Here is a 13367-nt window from a genome sequence, read left to right on the forward strand (position 1 = left end):
AAACTGCCTCGTTAATAAATTTCTTCTGTTTGACGTCTTTAAAGGGATCTATACACTTACATTATTGTACCCTGTGATATACGAGTGTCTTATTATATATTCATCATATTGCATGTTTATTAAAGTCTTTGAAAAGCGTCTTTAAGGGTCACGAGAGACAGCGTCTATAAATAATTACTGTGAACGTGTTGCATTCCAAATCTTACATGGGCTCAGACCAAATCCGATTTGAATTCAGAGTGCAGTTATTTAGCACGTTACCACAGCCGTTCCTTTTGGGCTGTGGGGCTGGGTTGACACTAAAATACAAAGACAATCATGTGAGATCAGGACCAACAGCAGTGGATTTTCATGTGCTTTTTATTTTTGCTTGTAAAAACTTTTTTTTTGTTATTTTATTTCATAATGCTGTAAAAGGGAAAGACCATTCAACATACAGTACATGTTGAAAATGCTGGTTTAAATGCATTTGTTATCCTGTGGTTTAATGAGGATTACGGTGTAAAACAATAAAGTAATGACTTCAAAAGATTAAGAACCAGCCTCCGCTTTTACTCATTTCTTGGGAAGTCCCTGAAAAACCTCAAGCCTGAGCTCCACATTTATTATATAGCGCACTATATCAGCTACTTGTTTTTCATCGTGGAAGAAAAGGCTGTTTGTGTCACGTATACCACTTTATATCAGTTTAACAATAAATCCATTTGTTTTTTTGGGGTTACAGATGTGTGACATTAAACCGGGAGGATGCAGATGTGTTTTGAGTATCGTACTTCCTGCTTTTAATATCGAGGGAATAACAAACTTTCATAAAGCCATTTCTCAAATATAGGAGCTGTTTTCCTTTAGTAGTTCAAATAAACGACAGAGCAGTCAATTTAAATTCAGCTGAACTTTATTTTACGCATACAGGCGATGCCTAAAATTGTTCAAAAATCTGTAAAAACATACAGACTGAGAGTTCAACGGGACCATAAAGTGGTGCCTATGCTGGCAAATAAATGTCAAAAAGCAGAATTATTACATACACTTAGTTATATACATTATTACAAGCTTCTTCTTAGTGCTCGTTACACACATATCACTCATATAAATGCAAAACCATCCGTTTGTCTCTGAAACACACGAACACGCTACACAGATATCGTCCTGAACACGTTGAATCCCGACAGAGCCGTTGAGACCATCACGCCCGGCATCTGCGGGTGCCAGTGGATCTCCTTGATCTCAGACTGACCCTGGTGGAGAAACAGTAGCTGAGGGGGGAGGTCCCTGACCGCCTCCACCCTGGCCCCCACGTCGCACGACTCCACAGACAGATCCCACAGGCTGGCGACGTCGTCGGCCCCCGAGGCGGCGAACACGCTGGAGTCCACGGGGTTCCATTCCACCGACGTGATGGGAGCGCTGTGCTGCTTGAAGTTCGCCACAGGATGCCCGGTCTACAGGAACAGGAGAGCAGTGAGGCGTGACAGCTAGCTGTACAGTTTCAGTTCAGTGGGGTTTAAATGTGCTTTTCATAAGGTGTAACAAGAAGTTTGTAAAGTTATTATTGTTACACAATTGTACAACTGATGTTAGGTGGGGCAGGAAAACTAAGATGTGAGATAATCTAATGAGATAAACCTAAAGATTGTTTTCCATTTAGCACTATTTGACTGTGTTATTGTGTCATTTGTGTTCAATGACATTATCCACAAACGCTTTTAGATGCACTGCAGCTGTTTCTTTTTTTTTTTCCCCTTGTTGTTTTTGTACCTTAAACTGTCGCAGGTCCCACACTTTCAGGAGCCCATCGTCCCCTCCTGACAGGAGGAATGGTTCGCTCCTGTTCCAGCTGATCACATTGATGTCTGAGGAGTGAGCTTCATTGGCTGAGAGCATTGAATTGGGTGGGGCGCGGGTGTCCCAGATTCGAATAGACTGATCCACTGAACAAGATGCAAAAACCTGGTGAAAGAGTACAGATACAAAAAAAAAAAAAAATCACTTCAAGACTTCATCTTTACAATAAATATTAACACCATAAGACCTAATAAACATTCCAAACAAGGAACTTTACTGTCTTTTTTATTTTTTAAAGCATTTGCTAGGTGAGGGTGTCGATGGGTTTTCCATGCAATCTTTACTACAACAAGGAATTTTAGACACTATCTGGGTTAAAAAGTCCTGACATAAAGCAAAGAGTACTTTCATATAAGCTAGAAAGTAACAACCACATTAAATGTCATAAACCCGTTTGGTGACTAACTGCTGCGGTAAGACTTGCATAATTTACATAGCATGGGCTGTGATTGGTTAGTTACAACTGCCATGCTATTTTTACCACATGCCATTTAACAGTGACAGTTTTCATCATTCCAGTCAATCATTTCCATCACCACACCCCATTTCTCAAACAAGTAACCCATGTATCACTGGTTAAGCTCAGTGTGAAATACTTAACCCCTGCAGAGGAGCCACTCCTACCAATGTTACCACTGTGGTTAAGAGTGCAACAAGCCTCCGAGCACTATCTGCCGAAGTTTGTCCCACTACATCACGGTTATTGTACATACTGTAGCTTCTGTAGGCGACCACTGCAGATCTTCCACAGACTTTGTGTGGGAGCTGAAAGGTCGCTGGTCAATCTGCCAGGAAGTCCCTCCCTCCCGTGGCTCCCACACGTGGATGTTTTTTTTGCAGTCCCCACTGACAAGCCGACCTTTTACCAAAACACAGGCAACACTGATAACATTTTATCTGAGACAGACATCTATGGCATTCCTTATTTCGCTCAGTTTTCAAAGACATTCAAATATATGCAAAAAAAAAAAAAAATGACCTGTTTACATGTTTAAGATGCACTTGTGTTATTCTTTATGGATTTTAATTCAGCAGTTTAAGGGAGAATTCAATTCTAAAAACATCCCATAAAAGATTTTCTTCCAGCTTTATTCTTTTACAAGACCATAACTAAAACTACTGCATATTTTTAATCAAAGCCGATCATTCTCTGACATATACACTTGAGTCGGCTCTACTTTGGAGGGTATTTTTCTGATTTCTGATGATGGATTTGCACAGGGAGACACAGTTAAGAATGTGAGAACAAAGATATCTTGCAAAAAGTGGAGACTGTTTTCATCATGTCAGTGACAGATAACGATGTAATCCAGGTGCAGTCAGGGACATAGCTGCTTGCACAAAACAATGTTCCCACACAAGGTGAGCTGGAAGCCTTTTTGTTTTGTTTTGCTTTGCTTGTTTTGGTTTTGTTTTCGTGTCTGCAATCATAGGAGAAGACTCACTTACCGGGTACTTTAGGTGACCAATCAATTGCAAAGCCTTCGGTCATGTGGCCCGAGAAACTGAAGAGTGCTGCGGCCTCCTTCTCCTGCTTGATGAATGCAGCCATAGCAGCAGAACTGTGGACGGCCTCCAGCTGAGGTCGGAGGTCAAAGATTTCGACTTGTCCCTTCTCTGACCACACAGCAGCTAATGACTGCTCTCCAAATTGCGTCACCTGGACATCCAGAAGCAAAATTAGTCGTGTTAATGAGGAATTAAAAATTCCATCCATCCATCCATTCGCTTCCGCTTATCCTGGTCAGGGTCGCGGGGGGGCTGGAGCCTATCCCAGCTGTCATAGGGCGAGAGGCAGGGTACACCCTGAACAGGTCGCCAGCCTGTCACAGGGCCAACACAGAGAGACGAACAACCTTTCACACTCACATTCACACCTATGGGCAATCTAGAATAGCCAATTAACCTAACCCCAGTAAGTGCATGTCTTTGGAATGTGGGAGGAAACCGGAGTACCCGGAGGAAACCCACGCAAGCACGGGGAGAACATGCAAACTCCACACAGAGAGAGGGAGAGGCCTGGGCCAAGGTGGAATCGAACCCAGGCCTTCCAGATGGTATTCTATCTGTGAGGCAACAGCGCTAACCACTGCGCCACCGTGCTGCCCACTGCGCCACCGTGCGAATTAAAAATTAAAAAAAAAAAAATTAAAAAGGTACTGATTTTATGATTTCTTTAATAATAAACATCCACATACCCTGACTCTGTTAATCCCGCCATAGTGGGGCATCATGGCCAGCTCCATCTGTGGTTTCTTTTCTTCATCCTCCTCCTCTTCATCACTTTCCTCGTCACTGCTCTCGCCCTCCTCTTTGTCCTTCTCTGTTCCATGAAGGTTATACATGCGCATGACCAGAAGTCTGCAAAAAAGACAACAAAACAAACAAAAAAAAACCCATAAAGAAAAGCAAATTAATGCATTTACAGGTACATGCACAGATGCAAAAAAGAAAAAGAAAAACTATAACAGAGTGTCTTGCATTATTGTGCATTATCTTTGAGTGCTTTAATGTTTCCGTTAACCTTTAATTGACCGTTTGAGTTTCCACTTAAAGGAAAACTTTCAGGGTGTGAGTACGAAGGCTGACATCAGAACAAAACTGAAACTATGCACCACAGGAAAAAAAAAACCCACACACATTTTCATGTACAGTGAATACAATCAACGCTTTAATGTTTACATCCAAAAATAATCTGCTCTCAAATGTGAAGATTTGGTAATTTATAGCACAGAAAACCACAATTGATAGTCATAACAAACATACAAAAAAAAAAAAAAAATGGAACAAAAATGGGGAAAGGAGGGGAATTTCACATTGAAAAACATGGAAACATGGGAAAAATTAAAAACAACAGTGGAACAGAATATCCGCCTGTCTCAGAGAGAGTTTAGATGAAAGAACACCTCCCGGGGACATCTGCACAAAGCAGCTTTTTGAATAAAGAACTATGCTGTCGGAGGTCTTGTGGTGAAAGACATGAAAATAATTTTCATGTATTTTGGTCTCTCTCACTCCTTCAGCAATACTGGTCTTAAAGGTAAAAGCAATCATGGGAAACTATTCAAGGTAAAAATCCTGTTTTTCTTTTGAGACCAGACACAAAAGGGCTTATGAATATCTTTGTTCAGAACTTTACTGACAGAAAGTAAAGTAACAGTAAACTGTTGTGAACTTTGGATTGACTATGCATCATCATTTTGATCAGATTTCAAGTAAACCGATAAGCACTCGTAATATGTCCACCCTCAAGCTGAAGCTACTCATTGTTCTGTTAGCATTAAAGTTCCTTGATTAAGTGTGTGGGTTTTGATTTTACAGGGTGAAGCTGGATTGTTGATTTGTGATGCACCATGTACATGTTTCAGATAACAAAAACTAAAAGTGGGGACTTGATCAAAATTAGAAATGCACTAAGCTACTTTTGGCTGCTCCCCTATTCACAAGGGGTCCCCACATCGGGAGGATGTGCTTATTGATTTGGCAGATTTTTATACTTCTTGACAGCAACCTGAAGGGATTTGTATCGCCTCCTGGATCTTTTGCTGGTTATAGGACTGCATAAGCCACTGCACTATCGAGTCACTAGGAATATTCTATTAATTTATATTATTTTTTGTTATTTTTGTCTTTTCATCTGCTCCTTTTAGGGGTCACCACAGCACATCTGCCTCCGTCTTGCCCCATCTACTCACTAGGGGTACACTGGCTTGTGATCCGCCCTGTGGCTGGGTTTTTATTATATTAAATGCAACATCAGCAAGGGCATTTTATCAGACAGTTATTAAATATCAAAACACAGAGACATTTATTAGCTCAGCTGACACCGCTGTACCAGAGCTGGGCTGTGGTTGCTTCTTAATGTGGCTTTATGCCTGCTTTCAGCTTTAACTCTTTAACTCTCCCAGCTCAATACTCCACAGTAAACACAGACCAAGAGCTCACAGTGTGCCACTGATCAGCAGTGTGGCTGTAGGAAATTAGGCCTTACATTTTTAATATCAGAGTAAGCCAGTCTTTATTTTGTAAAAAGATCCTAGTGATAACAGTAACTGTGCTGTCTCACAGCTAGAAGGTTCTGGGTTTGAACCTGCCTGCAGCCTGGGTGAGGTCTTTTTGTATGTTTTCTTTAAGCTTTCTGGGTTTGTCCCACATTTCAACGGCTTGCAGTTAATTGTTGATTTGATGTTGTGAATGTGAGCATGAATAGGTATCTGTCTCTGTAGCCTCCACAGCTGAAAAACAAAAACGTGGAAGTGCCAAAAATCACAGGTACTCAACCACAGGTTGAGGCTGGCCAAAACATTAAAATGCCCAATTTTAACCATGAAGGTACCATGTTTACAGACTGGTACAAAAACAAACAAACAAAAAAAAGCTTTTGGTCACTATAGCCATTTTCTCCCATTATAACAGCCATCCAGGAGTGGATGTTAAGTTTTTAATAACTCACTGATTTAGTGAGTTATAAAAACATGGACTTTTTTTTCTCCATAACTTCTCCATAACTGACTGCCAGCTGTGCAGACAGCTGCTGTGTGCTAAACTTTACCCATGTTAATTCGAGTCACTGCAGTGGACCTCCTAACATTGTTTCACACCCTTTGAAGCATTTAATAAAACAATCTGACGAATAATGCTGTGTGGTACGGAGTGTCCAAGAAATCTGGGTTTTAGGTTCAGTGAGCGAAATTCTAGGATTTGGGACCAATTAGTGGCTTACGCATTTGCATTAAACTGGCATGTCCCACATGATGCCCATTCACCTTATGTGCAAAAGATCCCCAGTTTGAGACCGAGAGGAGACACAAAAACCCCCAATTCAGGGATCATGAGCCAGTGTGCACTTGAGTACTAAAAAAGTACCTGGTAACAGGTACTAATGGAAACACCTACAAACTGCGCAGAGTCGAGTCAAGTGTCAATTCAAGCTGGAACAAACTGGAAGATTGCATCAGGGCATCTGAAGTAAACGCTATGGCAAATCAACATGCAGACCCATCCACTGTGGGGACCCCTTGGGAAAAAGGGAGCAGCCAAAGATACCCACTTAGTCCTACCTACTTAGTACTTGTCTTTGTCTGCGTGTTGCACCCAAATGGATGCAGCTTGCTAACCAAGCTTTCTAGCATTAGTGAATAATGATCCACTCAACTCTCTCATGGAAATACGGACATGTCTAACTCCAAAATGCTTGCTGCTGCTTATGTTTCTTTCTTTCTTTTTTTTATATAAATATCAGTTCATTTTATTTCATATTTATCATTTTATTCTTGCCCTTATTACATTTAGAAAATGTTCATTTACAATTTATTTAGCTCTTTGACATTTTATGCCATTATTTTTAACCCTCTGGCATTCTGGTTGTGCTTTAATGTTGCATACATGCTGTTATGTAACTGCTAAAAAATTTGGATTAAAAAGGGGGGGAGAGAACAGTTTATGGGCGTAACCTTCCTGTTGCTCAATGTCAGCTGGATAAAATTACTCCAGGCTTTATACTACAGATGAGTCTTGAAATATATATTTGTGAAACTGGCCACTGACACTAATTTAAAATAAAAAATAAGCGCCTGGATGTGCAGGGCAAACAGCTTTAAGCAGGAATTTTAAAAATGGTTACTTCAGGTTTAAATACTAAGTGATGACACCACTGATCGTGTTGATAGGTGTTCAGAGGTCCTGTACCTGTTCTTCAGAGCTGTATCAGCCTGTGTGCCTGCGCAGAGCAGCATGGACAGTGGGAACTGCTCCCTACTGTCTCCGTCTCCATCTCTCAAGATGTCGAAGCTCAGACATGGAGCGCCTGAACGCAAACCACAGAAACACGAGGATAAAACAAATTCAGAGGTCCTACAAGACGCAATCACTGCTATTGATGTTGGCGGTGTACATGTATTTATTTATTAAAGTTTGGCCTTAACTTGCCTGTTTGGCATTCATGATACATGCGGTATGCGGACCGGTCCATCTCCAGCTCCTCTCCGGGCTTAAGCGACTCGATCCCGGGCACGTACACTTTCTTCTCCTCTTCTCCCTCTGCCCCTTCCTCCTCCATTTCCACTCCTTCATCTTCATCGCTGCCCACTTCGTCCATCTCCTCCATCTCGTCTTCCTCTAAAGCGTGCTCACCGGGCGCAGACATCTTGGCAGAGGCACAGTGGCGTATTTCCGGTACAGACAGCGGCCACGTGGTTTACACGCCGCGCACGCTCCTCTACCCCGTCGCCCCTCTCTCCCTGTTTACGGGAATTCAGCTGGGCTCTCTGGAGAGTGAGCCCCTTCTGCCAGGAAACACTAGAGTTTCAAAGAACAGTCTCCAAATGTACTACCTAAACATCATTGTTAGCTTTATGGGAGCGTCTCCTCCCTAGAAGATAATTAACCTATTACTCAAGAACATTTGGGATCATGTGCATGCACTGATCAGAACAAAAAAAAAAAAAAAAAATCCCCCACTGAGTCATGATCCATAGATGTATTTTGAGAGTACATCTTCAGCAGCTCTGCCTGGTACTATCAGGAGGTACGGAAGCCCCTGCCCCACTAATGGGAAGAGAGGCTTTGACTCAGCTGGTCACTCACAGTCAGTTTACATATTTATGCACTTACCAGGCTATTGGGAAATTGACATAAAAGCTGCAGTACAAAGTTCAGAAGAATAGTTGAGTAATTTCTGTAGTACCGGTTTGTCCAAGTGCCTGTGTTTGTTTTGTTTTTTTAAAACTTTTTCTTCTTTTTTTTTCGTTTCATCCTTCAAAGTATGCTACAAATTCCATGGGAACCTCTGTTTCTATAACAAACAATTCTATATACATTTAAGGTATTATGAAACTACAAGAAGGGTTCTGTCAGGACAAATGTCCTCCATTCATGTGGGTGAGTACAAGTAGAGGCAAGTGCCAGCATCAAATACTATCAAATATTACTCAAGGAGGTTCTGACAGGAGCCATAAGATCTCAAATTGTTCCACTGCACATTCTTTTGTCATCTGCAACTGATCTTTCAGATTCTGTTTTCAACAATTAGAGCTCCAGAGTAGTTTTAAAGAATTTGGACACAAAAGCTGGCTCTTTACAAGAGCAGCCATGGTTGAGCTCACACGAATGCAGACTCCAGTTGGAATGCAAGATTAAACACAAAATGTAATCTCTAAAAGCAGCAGGGACAACAACATATATTCTACCCCCTAGTGATTAAATACATTGAAGCTGCAAATACCACGCTGCAAAGTTACAAATGCAGTTTTGCAAGAAATGTACGTGTGATGTTGCTATACAACTGCAGTTTTATTGATATTGTTAGTATTGTTCATAGGCTACATTATTAAGCATGTATTACAACTGTAATTGGTGGAGCACTGATTCTAACAACTTCATAAACTCAGTGTATCACAGTGCATAATATGTGCACCATAATTTATAAATATGTGGAATATTTTCCTCTAAAATGTAGAGTAAACGTCTTTAAATAAAAAAAAAAAATTAAATATGTATGAACAAACATCCCAACACTTTACTTAAGCACATTTACTTAAGTAGCCTAACTGTAAATGTACATTACAAACATTGCAATAAATATAACACACAGAACTTGGGATATGCATGTATATTTTGCATATTTACATTGCTGTACAAAAGTAAACATATGTACATCCATTTTCATCGTAAACAGTGAGAAAAAAACCCTTTCTGTTCTTCATGGACATGAAAACTGTAGATAGCTTGCTCTAAAGAGGGAGGGGTATTGGATTACACTGGTGATATCACTTCTTGCAGAACACTGTTGGATGGTGAGCTTGGCAGTTTCATCTAACTTTGGATATCAAACATCACACTTCTTTTTAACAAAGCTTACTGCACTGAAACTGAAACACAGAGACACAAACACAAGAAAAGAGTCATTCAGTGCCAGTCTTGCATTTTGTGTGCATTATCTAAAGATCCTTTCAGTAATTATGGCAGCAACCACCAGTACAGTCTGAATAGCAAGGCGCTCCAAATGAAAACAGAATATGATGGAGGAACCCCACTCGGCTGTGCATTGTGGATCATCTTTTCAGGGTGTTCTTCGTCCACCTTACTGATAGCTCTGGTGGTTAAAAGTCTGGCCCTTGATGGACCGTAGTCCTTCCTTTCGACAGAGGGTGGCAAGGTGGGCAGGGTGCAAGTTTCAATTGAAGGTGGGCACCCAATTTCAATCCATCGACTAAAAAGTTCTGATGTTAGTTTTAGGAGTTCCTCTGGAGAAGAAGACACCTGGGTGAACTGGGACAAGTCCGTCTCCTCCCGAAAACTCTGCAACAAGGAAACAAGGAACAAAATCAGAATCTTCAAGAGAACAGCTCTGACTAAAAGAGTCATGTTTGAAACAGGGATTTAATACTGAAGTGGATGATCTCACGTCAAAGAAAAGACGATACGTACATCCATGTTTCTGTTCTTGCTAATAATTTTGTCCAGTGTCTGCTTTAGATCCAGTATTAAGGAGTGATTTAAGTGTTCCTCCCAGAGGTTCCGAAGAAGCACATGCCAAGAATCCAGGAGGACAAATGCAGCAGGGAACACGCAACACTGGAAGGAAAAGTGGGAAAACAGAACAACCCTAAAATTAGGATTACTATGTAAAACACATGACAAATCACCACATGAGCCACATCAAGAACCGTGTTACGAGAGAGACTGGAAGCCACTCGGTACAATAGTCTTTTAGTAAACAAGATCATGTGACTTGACTTGTTACAGCTGAAGATGAAAAAAGAAAAAAAGGAAGTGATTATCCTCTAAAAAAAACCCAGCAAAATAGCCATCAGGAGAAGGCAATTTAATGCATATGAGATCTCACTTCCTACATAAGCAACTCACCGGATCGGTGTCACAGAGCATGTGTTTTGTGTATCTGTGGACCACATAGTAGTCTTTCGGGAACACGCTCCGCTAAAGGAAGAAAAAAGGAGACAGAGATGAGAATAAAGCTTCAAATGATGAAATTCAGTATAATAATATAAATGACTCTGATGATTACTTAGATGCCCAGAAGGACCACGTGCATTCATAAACAAAGTAAAGAGAGTTTAACTTACAAAGCCTGTAGGATTCGAGTCGATGGTTGCCTTCATGTTTCTCGTGCCTTCTAGGTCAAACTCACATCCACCACATTGGGTAGTTAGTATTGACAGCAACAGAAGAACTGTTTGAGACAGGATAAGAGAGAAAGCCACAGAACACATTCAATATAATTGCTGGAAACTTTTTGTGGTTTGTAGCTTGTTCAAGCTGCAAACCTACTAAAAAACATGATATCATTTCCTGTGTCAATTAGCCTTTATTTTTTTTGTTCTTGAGGAAAACAGCATGAAACACTGGGCTATTGTTGCAGCACCTCTAATTTAATTAATTGCCACTGTAAAATTTCAAAGTGGCACAAGAAATCTGCTTTGATTCACCAATTAAACTTCATTATGCATAAACCAGATCTACTATTTCATTATATTCCCACAGACGTCATGAAAAGAAAGTTCAGGAAAAAGATTTAATGTGAAAATAATTGTTTCTCACCTGGCAGTGTCATCCTTTTACCTTGGCTGCGTGTCCATTTCTCTCGCAGGGAGCAGTCACTCTGCAGGCAGGTTTCAGTGTTAGTTTGTAAAAGACGAAGCTTCCTCCTGTGGTTTTACAGGTCTGTGACAGAGTATGCTTCTGTTTCTTCTTCACTGCTTGATATTTAGTCTTCCTCTGCACATCCCTCAGACCATCCCTTTCTCTTTTTTTGGGCTCCTTTGGTACTTTCCACGTAGATACCTCATTTGTCACTTAACGTCTTATATTGGGATTTTCCCCCACTTAAGCCGGGGTGGCTGCAGCCTTTCACTTTCAAATCCTTGTTTTTTTCTTTCTTTTTAAATCTTTTCTTCTTTCCCTTTCCCTTTCTCTTTGTCACTACTGACCTAGAATTTTCCTGAACTTTAACCAGCCCAATGTCCCTTAAAACTGGTCAATGGATAAAGTGCCGGAGCTGACCTCCTCCCCTGGATTTCTCCCTCTTGTCACTCTCTGTATCCTGCTCAGACACTGGCTCAGTTCAAAGTGAAAGTGCTCTGCTGAATTCTCCCTTTATGACTCGGCCACTCCCACAGGCACACGTTTTACCTCACTATTGACTGACCCGTCTCCCTCCCCTCTTCTCCCCACATTCCCTAACACCCCCCACCCCCATCGTCCTGTTCCCAACCAGGGCTGAAGAGGCTTAGTCATGCAGTCGGGAGCATATGTTTTTCATTTTGATTCTTCCCCACACCTCTGTGCCTGTTGATATGTTAGTCTCTGTCTCTTTAGTCAGTGTGCAGTATCATCCTATTTGGTCATCCAGTGATTAGGGTTAAAAAAACAACAAAAAAAAAAAAATCAAATTCATTGTGTTTCTTGCAAAGCTAACGAGGATTGCAACACTGCATTGCCAGAACTTGCAAGTCATCCAAACTATGACAGCTTTCCTTAGTCATTACTAATAAATTTGTCTTTGCAGAGGTGGATGGTGTGATTGTGATGTAGAGCATTGTGCACAGCTGTCATCATCCTGTCTGAAAAGTGTTGTTTTGAGGCCTCAGGTTATGTGAAACATCACATTGCTTTGGGATTTCAGTCAGATGTCAACAGAGGAATTGATTAATAATGAAAGGAAGGAAGTGTAAGGTTGTTGTGTCAAAGCAAGTTGTTCTTCTTCATGTATATTTAATCATTAGCCAAAGGACAAAGGAAAGCTTCCTAAGGTTTTTGCCCTCTGCTGAGGGGAAAAGGAAACCAGACAGCTGCAGCAAGCAAGGCTTTAATATTTCCCAAAGGCACAATCAAATAGAAACCTCTTCACCCGTGCTGTGTGTTTTTAATGATGGATATAAATATCTCGTCAGAGTGCTGTCTTCCTGTTTCATACTGCTTTTAAAATTCAGGGGAAGTAAATACGTAGTTAACTTGTGAAGTCCATGCATGTTGTGGTGTAAGTCACCAAATGAAATCCAGATTTTAGAAAAAAAAATAAAACAATGAGCTAATATCAAGAATGCCAAGAAGTGCATTCCTTTAAAAAGGACAGCATCAGTCAGTCCAATATATACAAGCTCACTTTTTTCCCTTTCTAATTAGGACTAAAATAGGAGTTTGTACCTTTAAATTTTGGGGTTGAGAAAAAAAAAAACGAAAAAAACAGCCTCCAATATAAACAAAGCTGTATTTTGCTGAATTTTACTGAGTCAAATCTGTGAGCTTCAGCACAGCAAGAGACTTGTGTAACTGAAAAAAAAAAAAAAAAAAGCACAGTAGATCAGTGACTGGCTCATTAAAAGCCCAGAATCCCGCCGATGTGGTCGGCTGTACCGACGCCTTGTTATGCAACCAATTTTTTGTACATTTCCGGACTCGAGGAAGCATTTGAAGTGTTTTCTTACACCATTTGAGGCTTGCTGGCTGACAGCCACTCAAACAAGTGTGTGGGAGCTGATGGAGAAACAAAAGATCTCCACCTC

At 40.8% G+C, this 13367-nt stretch overlaps 2 protein-coding genes across 2 annotated transcripts; both read right to left on the reverse strand.

Annotated features, from left to right (window-relative positions):
* Positions 1-877: 877 nt before the first annotated feature.
* Positions 878-8139, reverse strand: grwd1 (glutamate-rich WD repeat containing 1). The gene is made up of 7 exons (XM_030750530.1): positions 7774-8139; positions 7534-7651; positions 4044-4206; positions 3295-3505; positions 2559-2704; positions 1759-1950; positions 878-1442 (listed from the first exon to the last, which is right to left on the reverse strand). The coding sequence occupies exons 1-7, from the start codon at positions 7988-7990 to the stop codon at positions 1134-1136; spliced, it is 1356 nt and encodes a 451-aa protein (XP_030606390.1). The 5' UTR covers positions 7991-8139; the 3' UTR covers positions 878-1133.
* A 1001-nt stretch (positions 8140-9140) lies between these two features.
* On the reverse strand, positions 9141-11938 carry LOC115794861 (uncharacterized). The gene is made up of 5 exons (XM_030750538.1): positions 11404-11938; positions 10929-11035; positions 10711-10782; positions 10273-10419; positions 9141-10143 (listed from the first exon to the last, which is right to left on the reverse strand). Exons 1-5 carry the CDS (start codon positions 11414-11416, stop codon positions 9802-9804), a joined length of 681 nt encoding a protein of 226 aa, XP_030606398.1. The 5' UTR covers positions 11417-11938; the 3' UTR covers positions 9141-9801.
* Between the last annotated feature and the right edge of the window lie 1429 nt (positions 11939-13367).

Source organism: Archocentrus centrarchus, chromosome 16 (genome assembly GCF_007364275.1).
Source record: "Archocentrus centrarchus isolate MPI-CPG fArcCen1 chromosome 16, fArcCen1, whole genome shotgun sequence".
Classification (NCBI taxonomy): Eukaryota; Metazoa; Chordata; class Actinopteri; order Cichliformes; family Cichlidae; genus Archocentrus; species Archocentrus centrarchus.

What these genes read in the sequence shown, in the direction of transcription:
- grwd1 (XM_030750530.1), bottom strand. Translation starts at nt 7,990, where the DNA reads ATGTCTGCGCCCGGTGAGCACGCTTTAGAGGAAGACGAGATGGAGGAG. An exon ending in GGTCGCCTACAGAAGCTACA is followed by an intron (nt 1,951 to 2,558) that starts GTATGTACAATA and finishes CTCTTTCACCAG; the next exon opens with GTTTTTGCATCTTGTTCAGT. An exon ending in GGGACCTGCGACAGTTTAAG is followed by an intron (nt 1,443 to 1,758) that starts GTACAAAAACAA and finishes CTGTTCCTGTAG; the next exon opens with ACCGGGCATCCTGTGGCGAA.
- LOC115794861 (XM_030750538.1), bottom strand. An exon ending in ACTCGAATCCTACAGGCTTT is followed by an intron (nt 10,783 to 10,928) that starts GTAAGTTAAACT and finishes TTCTTCCTTTAG; the next exon opens with CGGAGCGTGTTCCCGAAAGA. An exon ending in TGCTCTGTGACACCGATCCG is followed by an intron (nt 10,420 to 10,710) that starts GTGAGTTGCTTA and finishes TTTTCCTTCCAG; the next exon opens with TGTTGCGTGTTCCCTGCTGC.